The sequence below is a fragment of the Dryobates pubescens genome, chromosome 11 (genome assembly GCF_014839835.1).
Source record: "Dryobates pubescens isolate bDryPub1 chromosome 11, bDryPub1.pri, whole genome shotgun sequence".
NCBI lineage: Eukaryota > Metazoa > Chordata > Aves > Piciformes > Picidae > Dryobates > Dryobates pubescens.
The window spans coordinates 24854686-24872019 of NC_071622.1; the positions used below are offsets into that span (position 1 = coordinate 24854686).

Genomic DNA, 17334 nt, shown 5'->3' on the forward strand with positions numbered 1-17334 from the left:
TGAATAGCATCCCTAATAACACAAGTCTGTCAGCTGCTTGTAGTGCTTGTGATCCTTGCAGCTTCATGGGTTTCAGAAGGAAAATCATGGATTACTTTTCTTGGCCCACTGTATTTCTACAGTATTTTAAAGTTTTTCAGCGTACTTACTATCAACTAAAATCTGCAAGCCAGATTCATCTGACAAAGGTAAGGACACCCCACTGAAGAAACAGTTTAATTGTCAGGAATGCATAGTCAACAGATGGTATTACTCAGTTACTGCGTCATGCAAGGAAGTGTCTTAAAAACAAACAACTCTTAATATAGGGCACTCTCAAAACAAAATAATTACATGTTAACTATGACTTAGTATGTTAGCATGATAGATGTCAAGGTTCAAAGGCTGTTTCCCTTTGTGCTTAAGCAGCAAAACAAACAATATGGCATTTGAAACAGAGTGATTAAAGCTGTTTCCTTTTAACTTTAGCTAAATCTTCTGAAACTGCTCGTACCATTTGTTCTGTAGCTTTCTTCAAACTGTTTGCTGTCTGTATGGCATGATCCAGAGCAAAACTTAAGATCTGTTGGTAAAAACGAAGCACAATGTGGTTAATACTGAAGGCAGGTATTTTACATAGGCATAGAATAGAAAGTAATGTTTCATTAAGGTTCTATATAACATTTTCACTCTGAATACATGTTAGGAAGTAAAACATCTGAGTTGTGTGATAGACTGCTCCAGGATTCAGGTTGGAAGTACCTGCTATTTATTATTTCTCTTTGATTGTGTAATCCTTTGAACTGAGGGATATTTACCCCTTTCTAAAGTAGAAGCTCTGGTGTGGTGCATGTTTTTCATATTAAGAAGGCTTTCTTTTAATTTCAGTAGTGGTTTATATGGCTAGGGTGACATCTTTTGGTATATTAAATATAATTCATATGTGGTAAGACCCAGTGCTCCTTTTCTCTCACCATTTTTACAGGGACAAAGCTGCGTAAGAAGTCTGTAATATATGCTTATGAGACAATAAACTAGTATCTTAAACTAGAATAGTTGGGGTTTTAGCTTCCTCCTGTCTAACTTTCAAACGGACTAGACATGTTTAGATTGTAACAATCAACTGGCTAAGAATGGGATGTTCAACAGTGCCATGATGTGGGGATGTACTCTTCCTGACATAATTTTGTGGCTTTTAATTTTCACTCCAAAGTCTTACATTTGCTTGAGAATCGTTGGCATTTCTGTTTCTGATGTTGATCGCAGATCTGCTCTGGGCAGATTTCTTGGTGGGCAGATATCGATGTGAAGGGATAATTTTGTCATGTGGGCTTGAATAGCAGGTTTTGGCAGCCTCAAAGTTTTGCCTAAAGGTATGATGTATAGAATAAAACACAAACAATGTCAGTATGCAAAAGAATTTTTCCACTACAGACTAAATATATGCACCTTAATAGCATACCCAGTTGCAAGTTAATTTTACAGTGAGTCGAGTTTTGCATGTCAAATAACACAGACTTGCTTTTGAATCTGTGAATGAGGACATCTTAATTAAAGTTAGATTTTATTGTTTTACTACTGAGTGTGTCAGCTAAAGAATGAAGAGTAAAGATCTGACTTAGCTTAGAAAAATGGAGAACTATTTACACTTGCTCTTGGGTTGAATATTTCAACTTCACTGAGTAGAGTCATAATATACAGCTTGCACCATGAAAGAGAAAACATTCCTCCTGCTTATCATACTGGTGACTTTTTTCCATGTGGAATATTTAACAATGCATTGTCTATTGTACTGTATATAGTTACTGCTACAGCTTACCTTTCAGAAAGTCTGTTTAGAAGTTCACATGATGTTCTATTTTTTTGAGCCCTTTGAATGGAGATTCCCTTCTGTGAATAAGCTAGAGTTGAGGTCATGTTTAAAACAAAAGCAAAACCAAGAAAAATAATTTTCTATATATTTAACATTTTTATCTGTTTAACAAATAAAATGAAGTAACTATCACTGCTGAATAAAACTTGACTATGTTTAAGATTATTTTTGTAGGTGAGGGCAGATGGGGTTTGCTGTGTGATTTAGTGCCGTGGGAAATGGTATGCAGATTTATATTCCATTTGATACAATGAAAGACTGCAGGAGGAAGGTATAGAATAATCAGACTCTCATAATCCTAATAAATACATTAATGCTATTGTGATTTACAGTTCTGTAGTTTTTATGGAGAGAAGTAGCTAATTTATACTTTCTGGTGCTGTTTTTTTTTTTTTTTCTGCCTGCAGCCTCTTGACAGGATAGAGTTGGCTGAGATTAAGTTGCTTTAGAAGCTATATGCTCAACTTTTAATTTATTTTTTTATTTTTATTTTTTAAATTATGCTTTCCTTGAATTTGCCCATGTCACACAATTTCAGTGTAGAACTGGAGTTTTCCTTATCACATGTTTACACTACAGTAGGTAACAGTTAGTGCTGAAAAAGTTGGCGCAGTAATGCCCAATTTTGCCGTTCTTCCGTGTGGCCCTGCAGAATGAGGTATTGCTGTCATAAATGAAATACGGAAGGGACTCGTAAAGAACCAGAGAAGGTTAATGCTGTTGTACATGGGGATTAAACTTGGACAGATGTGTAGGATTTGCTGATCCTGCTCTACAGGATCTATGCACACCCACTGTTTAGCTACAGTGCTGTTAATTTCTTATACTAAATTTGATTTGGCCTGGTAAGTGCAGTGTGGCTTTCTGCCCCTTAAAATCTAGCCTGTGATTGATAATTATTTCAGTAGCACATCATACTTACAGGATGAACTTCTACATAGTGCACAAGACTCAACAGACTCTTTGTAATTCCTGAGTTTAAATTCATCTCTGCTTCCTCTACAGCATCTGCATTTAAATCCTGAAAACAAAGGCATGTTGTTGAGAAAAACAAACACTACAAACAATATTTTTTTTGGTGGACTTCAATATTTTTGCAATCATTATACCTTTTCTCTTTCCAATTAATCTTGTATTGAATGATTTATAACTTTCGGTCTTGCAGTTCACAAGTTTCTTGCTTTGGGAATCGCTGTAAGAATCACTGGCTGAGATGTCTTCTGAATCACTGCCTGAAATCCCAAAAATGCATTTAAAAGCTCTGGAGTATTAGAAATTCTGGGTTGTGTACCTAAGTAATTATATGGCTTTCAACACCATCATTTCTGAGCCCTCTGCTGCTATTAATAAACAGTATTGCAATTTGAAGAAGTAATTTTCCCTCCATTTACAGGTGAGGATTGAACTTCATAGATTGGCTTTCAGTCTTGGCCATAGTGGGGTAATTGGTGATGTTGTTTTTGTTTTTGGTTGGGTTTTCTTTTGGTAGTGATTGTTTCCAGTCCCAGAACTGTTTGGATTTTGTTGTTTGGGGTTGGGGTTTTTTTGTGTGTTTGGGTTTTGTTTGAAATTTAAGCTCTTCTTTTCCCTATCCTTAGGTTCTTGTTTTGAAGCTTCAAATGTCCACCAAGTTAAAGTATTGCCAAAACAATGCAGCGAAAGGGGAATGTGATGCTAATTTGGGAGGATCTAGTACAGCACTGCTTCACCTGTTGCACAGAGTACTAATAATAATGGCCCCAGTATGATATGATATGATATGATATTATATTGAAAGGATATAATAGAGAAGGCAAGGACAAAAAGTAGACTAAAGTTAAGAGTGACTTACTTATCAGACTTACAATTGAATCTAGGACAGCTCATGTTATTCTTTTGTGGTTGTTGGGCACTAATAAATTTGAAATATTCTGCAGTGGGAGGATAAAATTGGGATGCCCTAAGAGAAACAAATGCTGGTAGATTTGTAGTCAACCTCTAAGAGCTGAAGTCTTGGATGACTTGACAGCTGACTTGCCTAGCTCACAGTATCCTGTGTGCATTCTAGTTTGGATTCAATACAATTGTATTAAGAGCTAGACTAATGAAAGACTATTTCCAGTTTGTAGAGTAGAGATTTAGGAAAACCTTTTTCCATTGTTTTCATGCAGATTAAGAAAGTTGAACAGTAAAACTGGAAGTACTGATACAAAATCTTACAGTCACTAAATTTGGACTCTCCTTCTAGGGCATGAAATAAATGCACATAATAAGGAGAAAAAGCAAAATCAAGGCATTGTGTGCACACCACTATTATCTTTTGAAAATGTTATTAGTAGTAATAAGTAGTACTTGGGAACTTAGCTAGAAGGTGAAGTAGAATTACAAAGCAATTCGTGTTTGATAGGGCTTCTGGAGATACCTGGCCCAATCCCTTCTCAAAGTGGGACCAACTTAGAGGAAGTTGCTTAGGACCCAGTCCACTTGTGTTTTGAATATCTGTGAGAACAGATATGCCACAGTTTGAGTAGACCCTACATTTGAACTCTCTTTAAAGAGATCATATCTAATGGAAATTGTGGCAGCTTGTCTATTGCCTCTTGGTATGTCACTAAGATTCTGTACTGAATTTGACTTGGTGTCTGTCCTCTTGAGTCTGCTTTTTATTCTTAGCGTCTTGTGCTGTGCTAAGCAGTAATGTGTTGAAACTGCAAAACAATTTTCATGCTGCTGAGGTGTGACATGAATGTATTTCTTAAAAGGTTTCAACAGTAGGCATCAGCACAATTCTGGTCTTTGTATGCCATCACTACTTACTCAGGTTGGTGTCTGATAAATCAGTTGGCTTTCTCTGAATGAAGAGTGAACATGTTCCAGTCTTCCTTTCCTGGATGTTTACATTTCTTTGAGCATGAAAACAGAATGCTATTTCAGTTGTATTTTAAGACCTTTATGATGAGCTTTATAAGCATATTATATTAATGTTTGACTGCCTCTTAGCTGAGGAGAAATCAGATTTGTTCATAGAAAGAACTTTATCAAGTATCTGAAAAGATAAGTAGAATCTTAAAATGAACCAGTTATGAAATAATACCCTTTTAGTTTAAGGACACATTCTGACAGAAGGACTCTAACTTACCAGAGCTGTTAAAAATGCCTAAAAGTAGAAGTTTTGATAATCACATCTTTGAATAGCAGAGTGGTATGGAATCCTATGTATTTCTATGCGTTCACATGTGTTGTATCAAAATATCAATGGTAAGGGTGATGTGGTTTCTCCATAACTTTGAACTATGAAGGCTTTCATTTTATTATCTTCGGAGGAATGTATGGGATGTACTTTTTGACCGAACAAGAAAAGTTCCTTGTTTGCATTTTTTGACATGTATTTTCAACTTAGGGCAACCAGTATTGCCAAATACATTTGGAAAATTTTCCACCCATTCATGAAAATAATGATCAGAAGATTGAGCTAACATTAAATGACGGAAAAATTAGAAAGCCAGGTGAATTTTGCCAGATAAATTTTTAACATCTATGCTGTAAAATAATCTGAGAGCATTATTTAGATGAATATTACTGTGTTTTACACCACATGTATTATAAGATACAGCTTTGGATAGAGATGTAATTTGCCAAAAATTCAAACTCCCAAAATAACCAAATGGAATTATTTTATAACGCTGTCATTTCTTTACAGTGATCCTTACACTTGAAATATCATCAGACGTATCAATATGCTCTTCCAGACCTACCAGTTTAGTTCATGATCATGATGATTTCAAGTATTTTTCATTGCTGAACACTTTGGAGTCATCCCAATTCAGGTTGCTGGCATGCATCACTGAATAGAGAACAAACACAAAGCCTTTCCTCTTAATACACTATTAAAATAACTGTGTGCATTTAGGCACCATAAACCTTATAGTGGTCCCCTAAGATAGGCTGCTTTGTAATATGAAGATTATCTCTTTCATAAAATTGATGGGAGTTTTGCCATTCCTCTGGTCATGTGGTGTATCCTGTATCTTATGTGATTAACTGGTGATAAACTTGAAAATAGATCGTCCTCTTATTTTTATGTGTTAAAGAGATTATTTGGTATTTCATGCAGAGTCATATTGGTATATATGCATATATATGATCTCTTTGCTGTAGAAAACCATGCCTATGACTAACCAAAATAGATAATAAACTTACCCTTTCATACTTTCTTCATCAGCATTTAATTTTTCACTTTGTGCACCCTGGCTTTGGGATGCAAGACCTCCAGCAGCATATTTTTCCTCGGGTGAAAGGAATCTCTGTTGCACCCAGAAGGCAAAACAAATTTATGTATTATTGTTTATATTGCAGTGTATCCAAAACTGTATTGCACATCAAACAGGTGTGTATTGCTTTCAGTTGCCATCAACTTTACAATGTGATTCATCTTTTTACAGTTCTAACTGGAGAGCAGACTGGGCAGCATAGGAGCACTTTCTGATCTGCTAAGTTGGAATTTAAGGCAGGTTTTCATGTTGCTTTGAGAATGTGTATATTCTGCCTATTAGGTATGACCTACTGCAAGAGGATGAGGGGTGATGGTTTTAACTATGAGGGCAGATTTAGACCAGAAGAAAAGGACAATTTTGTTTACAATGCGGGTGGTAAAACATCAGCAGAGGTTGCCCAGAGAAGTATAAACCCCCATCCTGGAAACATGAAGATCAAGTTGGATGAGGCTGAGCAACCTAATCTAGTTACAGGTGTCCTTGCTCTTGGCAGAGGAGTGGACTAGATGACCTTTAAAGGTCCCTTCCAACCCAAAGCATTCTATGATTCTGTATATTAATTCACGTATCTCAATGCCTTAAGTATTTTTGTAGGCAAATAATTGCTTGTAGGTTTTTGCTCTCTCAAGAAATAATAAAGGTGTGCCAGTGAACACAATTATGTTTTTCCTGAGAGAAGCAAACTTTACCACATGTAGACAAAATGTCTGAATCTGTAAATTTCTTTGTTGGAAATTGAGCAGTGTTGTGATATACTGATATATGGCATTTCAAAAGCTGAGCCATCATGTTGTACAAAAGCTGTAGAGAAAAATGTGTGATCCACAGCTGAATCTTAAGTTCATTTAAAAAAAAAAAAAAAAAAAGGCAAGTAGGGAAGGAAATGGATCTCATACCATTATGTTGTAAGAATATTTGTTTGCTAGCAGACCTCCTTTTCCCAGAGGCTCTGTGTCTCTTCTGTATGTTAACTCAGCGCTCTTTTGTAACCTTAATTGGTTAAGAAGAAAACATTTGTTTTGTTTTTGTGATCTCATTGATATTATTAACACTCATGAAATACTCCTTGAGAGGCCAGGGAGATGTTATCTAGAATTGTTTCACAAAGTTTTGCTGGCCAGTTATGCAAATATGCCCATCCGACCCTTGTATAATTCAAAAAAACCAAACCAACATCAGAATACTGGCAAATAATTTTTTACTGGTACTGTACTTTCACTAGTCACTCACATCTTATATTTGGGTGGCTAAAAAGAATTTTATACAGAGATCTGATTTAACTCTTAGTGAAACTATCAGTAGTGTTTTGGCATTGGGAAATACTTTGAGGTCCGTGAAGGTAGGAATACCAAGCTGGAAGGAATTCTCAGGCATGTAGTTACAGAATTCTGTAGAAGTGCTTTGTTTTATTCTGGAAATTTCCCTATTGCTTTCAGAGGTTCCAGACATCCCAGTTTCCTATATTCAGCAAATAATTTTTGGTACATTTTTTTATAAAACTGCAATAGCTGTTCCATAGTTTTCACTTACAGGTGGAGACAAACGTTGCATTCTGGGGAAAACTGATTTGTCTCTGAGATTACATCAGCTGTCCTATGTTGTTCTCCTGCGTTGTTGTTGTGAAGAAATACAGTTTCAATGCCTCTTCTTTCTGGAAGATCAGCAGTACTTGAAACTACCGAGCTCTGTACAAAGTAACCATAGCATAGACACAGGTAGTATGTGGTCATTGCATTGAAAGTTCATGACTTCTCTAACTTGGGATTCAGAGGAAACTGTTTTATAAAATACTGAATATTAAATCATTTGGGGATACTTACCTGTAGATTTCGTAGAAGGCCATAAGGTATTTTTTCTGTGCATATATGATCCAGTACAGAATGCAGCCCTGCTAATCAGTAAACTCAGATTTTCTTCTATAGCACAATAATGTTTGTTCCTCTAGTAATTCTGCAATTTAAAAATCTTGGACAAATGATTTTTTTTTTTCAAATAAGTAGTAGTGATTAACTCCCCAAATCAAAGACAGCTTTGTAAAAAGTTAAAGTAGCTGCTCATATTTTCATACTCTGAGAAATATGCTTTTGAAGCTGGAATTAATAATATTAAGTGTAGCCATGTTTTTACACTTGGGTTTCTTTTATTAATGAAATGTTATGGAGTCACTATTTCATGAAATAAAACCAACAAAACACCTTTACTTGAAGTAACATCCTATGTAATATCATTATGCTTTTACTAGAGGAGAACATTCAATAGTACCACCACACTGAGGTTCTCGAGACTTTCATCAATACAACAGAACAATTATCTTTAATAAAACACACTGAGTTACCTCACAAGGAGAATATGATGAATGGGCAGATTCATAGGAATCAGGCAAAGATGACAAGTTGCAGTTACTGTCATCAGTTTGTTCTTGGAGGTCTTCAAGCAGCATGCCAAGTCTAAATATTTCCCCTTCCACCTTTCTGAACCCAATTGCAATAGACAGTTAGTGAAACACGTATAAACTGGCATTTTATTTCTTACTATGGTAACAATATTGGTCATGCAGTACACTTCCCATATAGAAGAAAATAATTTAATAGAGTTCACCAAGTCCCCTTTAAGTACTTGAATTAATCAATTTGATATCTTAATGATAACTAGGATATATAATACTAGGATGAATTTTGGCCAAACCATTTCTAGCTTACCACATATAATATTATGTTTTCACTTCTGATGGATAAATGAAGTAATGGTTCTAAGACACTCAAAATATGGAAATATACTGATGTACTATTTAACACTTCTAACCTTTCAGGATCAAACTCTCCAATGTTGATAGACTTGTCCTTGTAGTTCTGCAGCTGTAAATGATGGTGGTGTTCTTTAGCTGTTAAGTAATTCCTTTCCAAGGCATCAAGGTATCTTTTCAATTGATTTAATACCTTCACCAATAAAAAAATAACTCTATAACAAATGTCATGATGATTTAGCAATCCATAGTGATAGCTACTTGGGTTGTGTAAGCCAGATGTTATTTGCAGTGATGTTGGTAAGAATGTTGCTACTGCTCTGAACTGGAACAGGACTGCAACTTGTATGTCCACCTGGTACTCTGTGCTGCTCTATTGTGTACAAGTGAAGTGACTTCTAAACTGATGCCTTGCAAGTCAAAACTCCTAGCTTACATGTCAGCTTAAGGCCTTTCACTAATAGTTTTGACTCGTAGTCTTTAAACCAGATTCAGGAGTTCAGCCACCTACTGAACTACTTCATTTTTGCCTCTCAAACTCATAATTTCAGTCTGAGATTGAGACAACATTTTAGAATAGGTGGAGTACCTTGTCAAAAAAGTATCTAAAGCCATTTGGAGTGCATTTCAGAGAACTGAAAATACATAATTTACCAGATAGTTGTCTTGTAAAAGGAATGTGTCTTGGGTCACATGCTGAGAGTAGTTTTCCACCTTCAAGACAAAATGTTAGACTGTTGTTTGGGATTAAAAAAAAATAATATGCCAAATGAATACAGAACTTGAGCATTGGTGCAAAATATATATTAAAATGGAGTTCTTTACCTTTTTTATCAGTTGATCTGTCTGATCCTTTAGTATTTGAGACATCTTTTCTCCTAGTGTTAGTTGTGGCAGTAAATCGGAAAGATTTAGACAGTGTGCTTCTCCTGTACTAGCTGCTGGTATTGCTGTTGCTGGTCCACACTGTAATCCTAGATAATAAAAGATAAGATGAATCAATTGGAATTTCTCCCAAAAAGGTCTGTCCAAAAGTGCAATTAAAATACATAAAATAGTCAATTGCATAGTTACAATAACTTACTTACTTGCTTTAGACAAACCATGTGTAGATTGTATAGGGATATGATTGTGTAATGTAAAGACTTCAGAGGATGTTTCGGTGCCTTCAGAGTAAACGGCAGTGCTGGCATCTGGAAGGTCTGACTGAGGACGTTTCTGTCAAAATGAGAACTTTGGTTATGGAAACAATGTATAACGTACTTGTGGACATTAAAAATATAAAAAACAAAACAAAAACAAAACCCAAACACACAGAAAAAAAGAAAAAATTACAAAACACAAAAAAATCCCCAAACACCAAAGCCCCCAGGGAAGCTCAAAACACATAGGACAAGTTATTAATTGTAATTAAATGTTTACTATAATAGTACCTTATAATTTCCTGTGGTTATAGTTTGATACATGTATAGTGTCTTACTGTACTTAAATACTTCATATTGTGAAAATTTAAAGGTGATCTGTGTAAATGGGAAGTACAATATGAAGGTGAGAAAAGAATTCTGGGGAATATGCATAGTCCTAGAGATAAAAGAGAATGAGTTGAAAATAAATGATTTTGACACAATTACCTTTGGATTCAATCTGAGATGGTCAGTGTGACTCTGGGTATCAGCATGACGTGTCAGCATCTTGTTGGTAGCCAGGAAATAATGGGGAACATATTAAATAATTTACTGATTCAAAGCTAGGAATGGACTTAGGCATCTGTATAGCTGAGTAGACTCCATGACAGAATGTGAAATTTGAAAAGTTATTATCTAATTACAAACAGACTTTAGAAGAAATTTACCAGAATAAGAGAAATATTGTTGTCTTTGGAAAGAATTAGCTTGCCAACAAATACTATTATAAATAGGCAGAGTGTTAAGATAAAAAGGGCAAAGATGTCTTCAACAAACACAGGCACAGTATGAAAAAATATTTTTAATGAATAATTTCAATTGAATATTTTGGATGGATTTTAACATTTACATACACTAGAAATAATAAATTGTAGTGAAGTTCCTAATGATTTGCTAGGATGCTTTATAATCACAAATAATACTCCAGAGCATTTTTACATATTTAGTAATGGAAGTCTGATGTAAATTCATGCCAGAAAATTGGCTGAAATTACATATTTGCCTGCATGAACTGGTCAGGTTAGATTTTACTTTCTATCAAGTACTAATAATTTCTTAAAGCATCTTAATTACCTCTAGCTGTTGCAACAGTTCTGGAATGCTCATTTCTTCTTGATTCTCTACTTCAGCAGAATTGAAATAGTTCTTGTTTTCTATAATGTCATTCACAATTAGTGATTTACTTGGCAAAATAGGGAAGGGTTTTGTTCTTTCAGTTGTAGGGACGGAGTTAATGCTTCCACTTGGTTTTGGTACTTCAACATCTGAAGCAACTTTGGAGAAGTCGAGAAGGGAACAGTGAGCTTGAACTTGGCCGTATTTGAGCTCATGAAATGAAACTCTCTTCTTAAATGGGGCTCTCTCTACTTCCATATGTTGAAAGGTGTGTGTATCTTCATTCTTAGTAATTAGTTGTGAATTTTCTTGTCTGCACTCACCCTTAGCAGCAGGCTTCTTTGAAACACATCTATCTTCATTTACTGAACTTAGATTTTTATCACCAGTGTTTAGTTCCTTGTGCTTTTCTAAATTACTTTCTTCAAAGTTAGTTGCACAATGTTCACATGCTGAATGGCCTTTGATGTGTTCTGAAGGCTCAGGTTTGGTGACAATGTCATCGATGCTTTCAGTAAAGGATGTCTCTGGTATTGTCTCACATTCAATTAACTGGCATGTGTGTGTTAACTCCTCCTTGGAAAAATGACGCAAAAGGACATGGGATATTTTTGAGTAAGTTCGATGGTCTTTGTTACCTAGTATACTGGAACTACCAACAAGTAATTCCTTCTTAAAGGCAGCTTCATTTCCAAGTGTTGCAACTGAACTTTCTGTTGTTCCTATGGCATCCCTATGGTGACTGGAGAATACTTCCAATTCTGGATGAATTTCATAATTTGCTGTTGCTTTTATGGTTTTGTTATCTTCAGAACAGACTAAGTTTAAAATACCAGGAATAGCATTTGTAGAAGTGCAGTCACTTAAATCATCTGCATTATTATTGTATTTATAGCTTATTCCTCTATCTCCATCATATGGTAAGTCATCTTGTTCCTCATCAGTTGCATGTGTGATACAGGCCAGTTCATCTGAAAACGAACTGTTCATTTGGGGTTTCATCCAGTCTGATCATTCGCACTTTTTTTTGTAGTCTCAGTCAGTTTCTTAGAATGTGAATGCCATTGCTTCTCCAATTTTGGATTAAAGCCTTTATTATTGCATGGCTCAAAATCTGTAATGTATGAGTAATAATTACTGTATACTTAAATACACTTAAGAATGAGATCTACTTCTGTTTTCTACCTATGGTAGGTTTTTAGGAACCATTCCCCTGATACAGATGTTTTCTTTCCGTATTTACAGTAGTTTGACTGGATTAACTACTGGAGGAAATAGAAATGACAAAAGCATAAGGAAAAGGAGAATTGAACATAGTGCCAGGTAACTATCATTGCCTGTCAGTCCTGCTCTAGTATCGTAGGGAAAAAAAAAAAAAAGTAGTGAAAAAGTGAAATAGTTTCTCACACTTTACCTCACCCTCATAGTTTCTTCAGCAGTTTCTTCCTTTTTTTCTTTTCTCACTCCAAGTCATCAGATAAAATGCAATGAATTATGTTACTTCATTATGATAATAAAGTAATGTACACTCTCGTTATCTTCATAAAATACACCTTCAGACGGTACGAGCAGAAAGAAGCCATTTTACAACCCTTTTCCTTCTTTGTGCCAGAGGAGATTGTGCTGCGGACGTGCTACCACGGCTGCTGCTTTTATTGAAACCGCCTTCCACGAAACTCTGGGGGTCGGCTGGAGTTACAGTGAGAATCAGAAGCCAGACAGCTGGGGGGGCGGTGGGACAGGGCCCACCGAGGCAGCAGGTGTGCGGTGGGCGCTGCGCTGTTCTATCGCCGTGTGTGCTTACCCGCAGGTAACCCGAGCCCTCGGCCGGGGTCCAGGTGCGGTTGCGGACACACGGTCCCCGCCTTGCTCCGCCCCACTCCTTAGGGAGGTCCCCGCCCGCCGCCTGGTCCCGCCCCTGCGTCCCTCCCCATTGGCTCGTATGAATGATGCGGCCTTCCGGCGACGGGGCGGGCGTACGGCAGAGCCGTTGGCGGCCCTGCTACTGGGGGTGGGCGGCCCCGGCGGGCGGGCAGGCGCATGGCGATTGGTGCGTTCGAAGAGCGACTGCGCGTGGGCGGGCCGCGCCCCGTGCTGCCCGGTGCAGCGATCGCTCAGGGAAGAGCTCCGGCGCTGGGGCCGCGCTGGCCCCTTTAGCCCGCGGCCTCGCCGACGTTCAGGTGAGGCGCGGCCCCGGGCGGGATGGAGCTCTAGGAGGCTCGGTCGCTCGCCTCCTGTTGTGAAGCCGGCGGCGGGTCGCGTTGTGGGCGCGGCGGTGAGCGCTGGATGCAAGGAGGGAGAGGCTTTTCGGTGGGGGGCCGCTGTGCCTCGCGGGGCCGCCTGGGCCAGGTGGGACCTACGTGTCCTGCCGCCGCCGCCTGTCAGTGCCTGCTCTCGAGCCGCCGGAGGGCGGCCCCGAGTGCAGGTTCGGAGGCAGTGCCAGCTCCTTTGGTACCGGCTTCACAAGGTTGCAGCGGCCTTTGTCGCTGAGCCGCTTCTGAGCGGCCTGATGTACTGGTGAATAAACAGCGCATGGTCACCTTTAGAAAGCTATGTTTGTACTTGAAATCCGCTGTTTTGGCTGTAGGGTGGTACTTCGACTGCCTGGTAACCAAAGCAAGGCAGACCTACCCAACTAGCCTTTATGGACGGTCACTCTTGTGGCGATCACTCTTGTTTCTCTAAAGCGAATCGGTAGCAGGGAGGCATTACATCAGGTGTCTTCCATCAGTTGTGTTGTGCTTCACAAGATTGCTAAGGATGCAGCAAAACAGGCTTATTAATATGAAAGGAACTAAAGAGCCTGCAGGTACACGTCAGGAGGGAAGTGTAAAAGGAACAAGCTATAAATTGAAAAAGTTTGATTTTGTAACTTGTGGAATATTTAAACTGAAAAGGTATCACACCTAGTCTTACTTGGCCACTAAACTGTAGTGTTTGCTAGTGTAGATCATCCCATTCTTTTGTCTACTAATTTTTTGAACAGAGGAACATAGTCAATCAGGAATCCTTTTTTTGTTCCTTCATTGACCTGATTGCAAAGACAAATTTTACCTCACCTTGAAGTGGTGGCCTTTCTGTAGCTTTTTCAGCCTACTGGGCTGTTCCTGTTAGGTTCTTGCCAGCTGGCTTCAGGGCACATGCATCCTGGGTTGCCATGGAAGGCTGCGCAACCGTCTCAGAATTTAGAAGAGCATGCTGAGTCTTGTGTCTCAAAAAGATCAGTTAAGAGATTTGAGTCCCTCTTTAAATTTTGTTTGAAAACTTCCCACCTTTTGTTTAGGTCACAATTTTAGTAACACAGAAAATATAAGGAAAAAAAATGGTTATCCTCACAATGCAATTCTAAATTCTTTGCTTATGTCGTTTTAATTGTGCATTTAAACTAACTTGTAGGCCTCTGCCAGTGTTCTTTCTTACTAGTTCTGTTAATGGTTACCTAGGCTTCTAATCTGTGGTTATGCATCCCTCTTTGGAGGGAAGGACTTTATAGTTTCAGTTACTTCCGTATGAAGCTCAGACAAAACTTGCCTGAAACTTAAGACAGCTTGGACTAGTAGAAGCTTATTTGGGTTTTGTGGCTTTATTTTAAATGCTCTTGTAACTCTTTCTAACATCTTAAAACTGCTTTCTACAAATGAATCACTCCTGTCTAGATCTGGTAACTATGATCTTGATTGCAGTTAAGTGGTTTTTAGGCTTTTAAGGTTAACATCTAAGTGAAATTATTTACATTTAAGGAATCATTACAGATCTTAAGACTTTCTGCAAAATTAACTTGTTATTGCTATTACTGTTCCTGTGAACGAAACAATAGGTAGATACCACCTGAAGAAAAAAGACATACCTTTTGTTTAGCAATTTAATAGCAAGTCAGCTATACAAATTATTGTATTAAAATTAGAAAAAGGAAAAAAAAAAGTATTATTCTCTGGAAGTCTAGAATGTTAGGAATGTGAAGTACAGGGAAAAAAAGAAGGGAAAGAACTGGTAAGAGATGTTCTGAAATGTACCATGGCATGGTAGGATTGTAAAGTAGGTGATTTAGTCTAACCCCCTGCAATAATGCAGGTCCACCTAAAGCAAGTTATACAGCAACACGTCCAGGTATGTTCTGTAAGTCTCCAGAGAAGGAGACTCCGCAGCTTCTCAGGGCAGCTTGTTCCAATGCTCTGTCACCTTCAAAATAAAGAACTTTTTCCTCATGTTCAGATGAAACTTCCTGTGTCCCACTTTGCACCTGTTGCCCCTTGTCTTGATGCTGGGCACTGCTGGCCCCATCCTCTCACAGTCTCAGGCTGCGCCAGGGGAGGTTCAGGCTGGATGTTAGGAAAAAGTTCTATACAGAAAGAGTGATTGCACATTGGAATGGGCTGCCTGGGGAGGTGGTGGAGTCGCCATCACTGGAGGTTTTCAGGAGAAGACTTGATGGGGTGCTTGGTGCCATGGGTTAGTTGTTTGGGTGGTGTTGGATTGGTTGATGGGTTGGACACGATGATCTTGAAGGTCTCTTCCAACCTGGTTTATTCTATGTATTCTATGTATTCTCTTGACCCCTGCCATTTACATATTGTTAAGCATTGATAAGATCCCCTCTCAGTTTTATTCAGTCTTAACAGCCACAGGTCTCTCAGCCTCTCCTAGAAGAGATGCTTCAGTCTCCCCACCATCTTATAACCCTCTGCTGGACTCTCAGTAGTTTCCTGTCTCTCTTGCACTGGGGAGCCCAGAACTGGACACAGTACTCCAGATGTAGCCTCAATAGGGTGGGGGGAGACAATGGTCTGGCTGATTACATTCTTCATGCACCTTGAGATGCCATTGACCTTATGGACTACAAAGGCACATTGCTGGCTTGTGGAAGTAGTGTTGATAATATTCAGATGTACTGCTAAGTACTTCAATGTTGCATTGAACAGATTGTTAGTGTCAAGCTGCCTCTTGGGGACTCCAGTTTGTCAGTCTTTGAAGAATATGGGTTTGTTTGTGTAAGAAAACTTCTGTGTGTTATGAAACTTTCACTAACAGGAAGGGAATATTTTAATGTAGCTGAATTACAGGAAATACAAACAATACAAGATCTACAAACAAGTCTTTCTAGACCTTTATTTCTTTCCTATTTCTGTTTGCTACACTTTTTTTTGGCTTTCATTGTCCTGGTAGTGTACTGTTAGGAATTCTGTTCCTTTCATGCAACACCTCCAAGCCTGTACCTTACACTACATTTTACTGGAGAGATACGTGATCAACTTGCTCTTACCAGTTTAAGTACAAATAGTCAATGTTTTGTGCTGAACTATTCCCATCTGGTGTTCTTTCACATTGTATAATGTGCCCCATTTCCCAAACTGAAAATACTTGAGTGATTGTCTTTCTGTCTGGGAGAGGCTTGAGATTTAATATTATGTTAATTTGTGTGGTTGTCCCTAATAAGCAGAAGGAGAAAGGGTCAGATTTATGTTCAGAACTCAGTAACAAAAATCTGCAGTGGTTTTGTGGTAGTATGATTTCAATTATGCTAAGAATAAACGAATCACAAGTTGCTGTGAACTGTCATTAAAGTCTGTTGCGGCATTTAAACACTTAAAAATTGCAAATCTCTTCCCAAATTGTGGGATGCATGGAAAGAAGGCAGCATGGTATTTTTTCAGTCTCTGAATGACATTATGTGGAAACTTGGAACTTGGCCTGATAAAAGATACATATATTGAAGATGTGAAAAATTATGAGCTGGTCTGATTTTGCCCTTTTTTGTTTAAGGCAAAGAGAGGATGTTCTTGTACTGTCATCTTGTATCTGAAATCTTAATCTTGCTATATTTAGAACTGGTTTTCAGTTGCCTGATTAGTTTTATTATGGGGATATTAGGTATATTCTCTTTGCACTTCATGTTCTTTTCCTTTCTTATTTTGTCATAGTGTGGGATCACCTCACTTTAGGATTTAAATAGATAGCTTACTGTGGTGGGTTGAAGTTTCCTCCAGCATTAACTTAGCCAGACTAACTCAGAAGCAAATGAAAGCTGTGTTTACAAGCAAAAACTACACTCTACAATGGAATGCAATGAATATGTACATAATATACAGTATTTACAATATTATATAGATATTTACAATTAGCAAATAACATGGAAACCCCACTGGGCCCCAAAAGAGACCAGGGAAAGTGCTCCACTGCCCCCCACCC

General features: G+C 38.0%; 2 protein-coding genes across 4 annotated transcripts in view; one reads left to right on the top strand and one right to left on the bottom strand.

Annotated features, from left to right (window-relative positions):
* Positions 1-92: 92 nt before the first annotated feature.
* On the bottom strand, positions 93-12573 carry AKNAD1 (AKNA domain containing 1). The gene is given in 16 exon segments (XM_054164960.1): positions 93-562; positions 1199-1346; positions 1799-1880; positions 2775-2873; positions 2962-3084; positions 4649-4734; positions 6032-6135; positions 7002-7095; positions 7636-7790; positions 8441-8576; positions 8908-9041; positions 9503-9562; positions 9674-9822; positions 9937-10066; positions 11107-12168; positions 12568-12573. Coding segments are annotated over 16 exon segments (2688 nt in total). The 3' UTR covers positions 93-442.
* Positions 12574-13208: 635 nt separating this feature from the next.
* GPSM2 (G protein signaling modulator 2) overlaps positions 13209-17334 on the top strand; it is a 29749-nt gene continuing 25623 nt past the window's right edge. The window contains exon 1 of one of the 3 annotated variants that reach the window (XM_054165582.1): positions 13209-13328. The gene's annotated coding sequence lies outside the window, so the exon portion shown is untranslated. The remainder of the gene's footprint in view (positions 13329-17334) is intronic. The other 2 variants (XM_054165581.1, XM_054165583.1) reach the window with 2 other exon arrangements.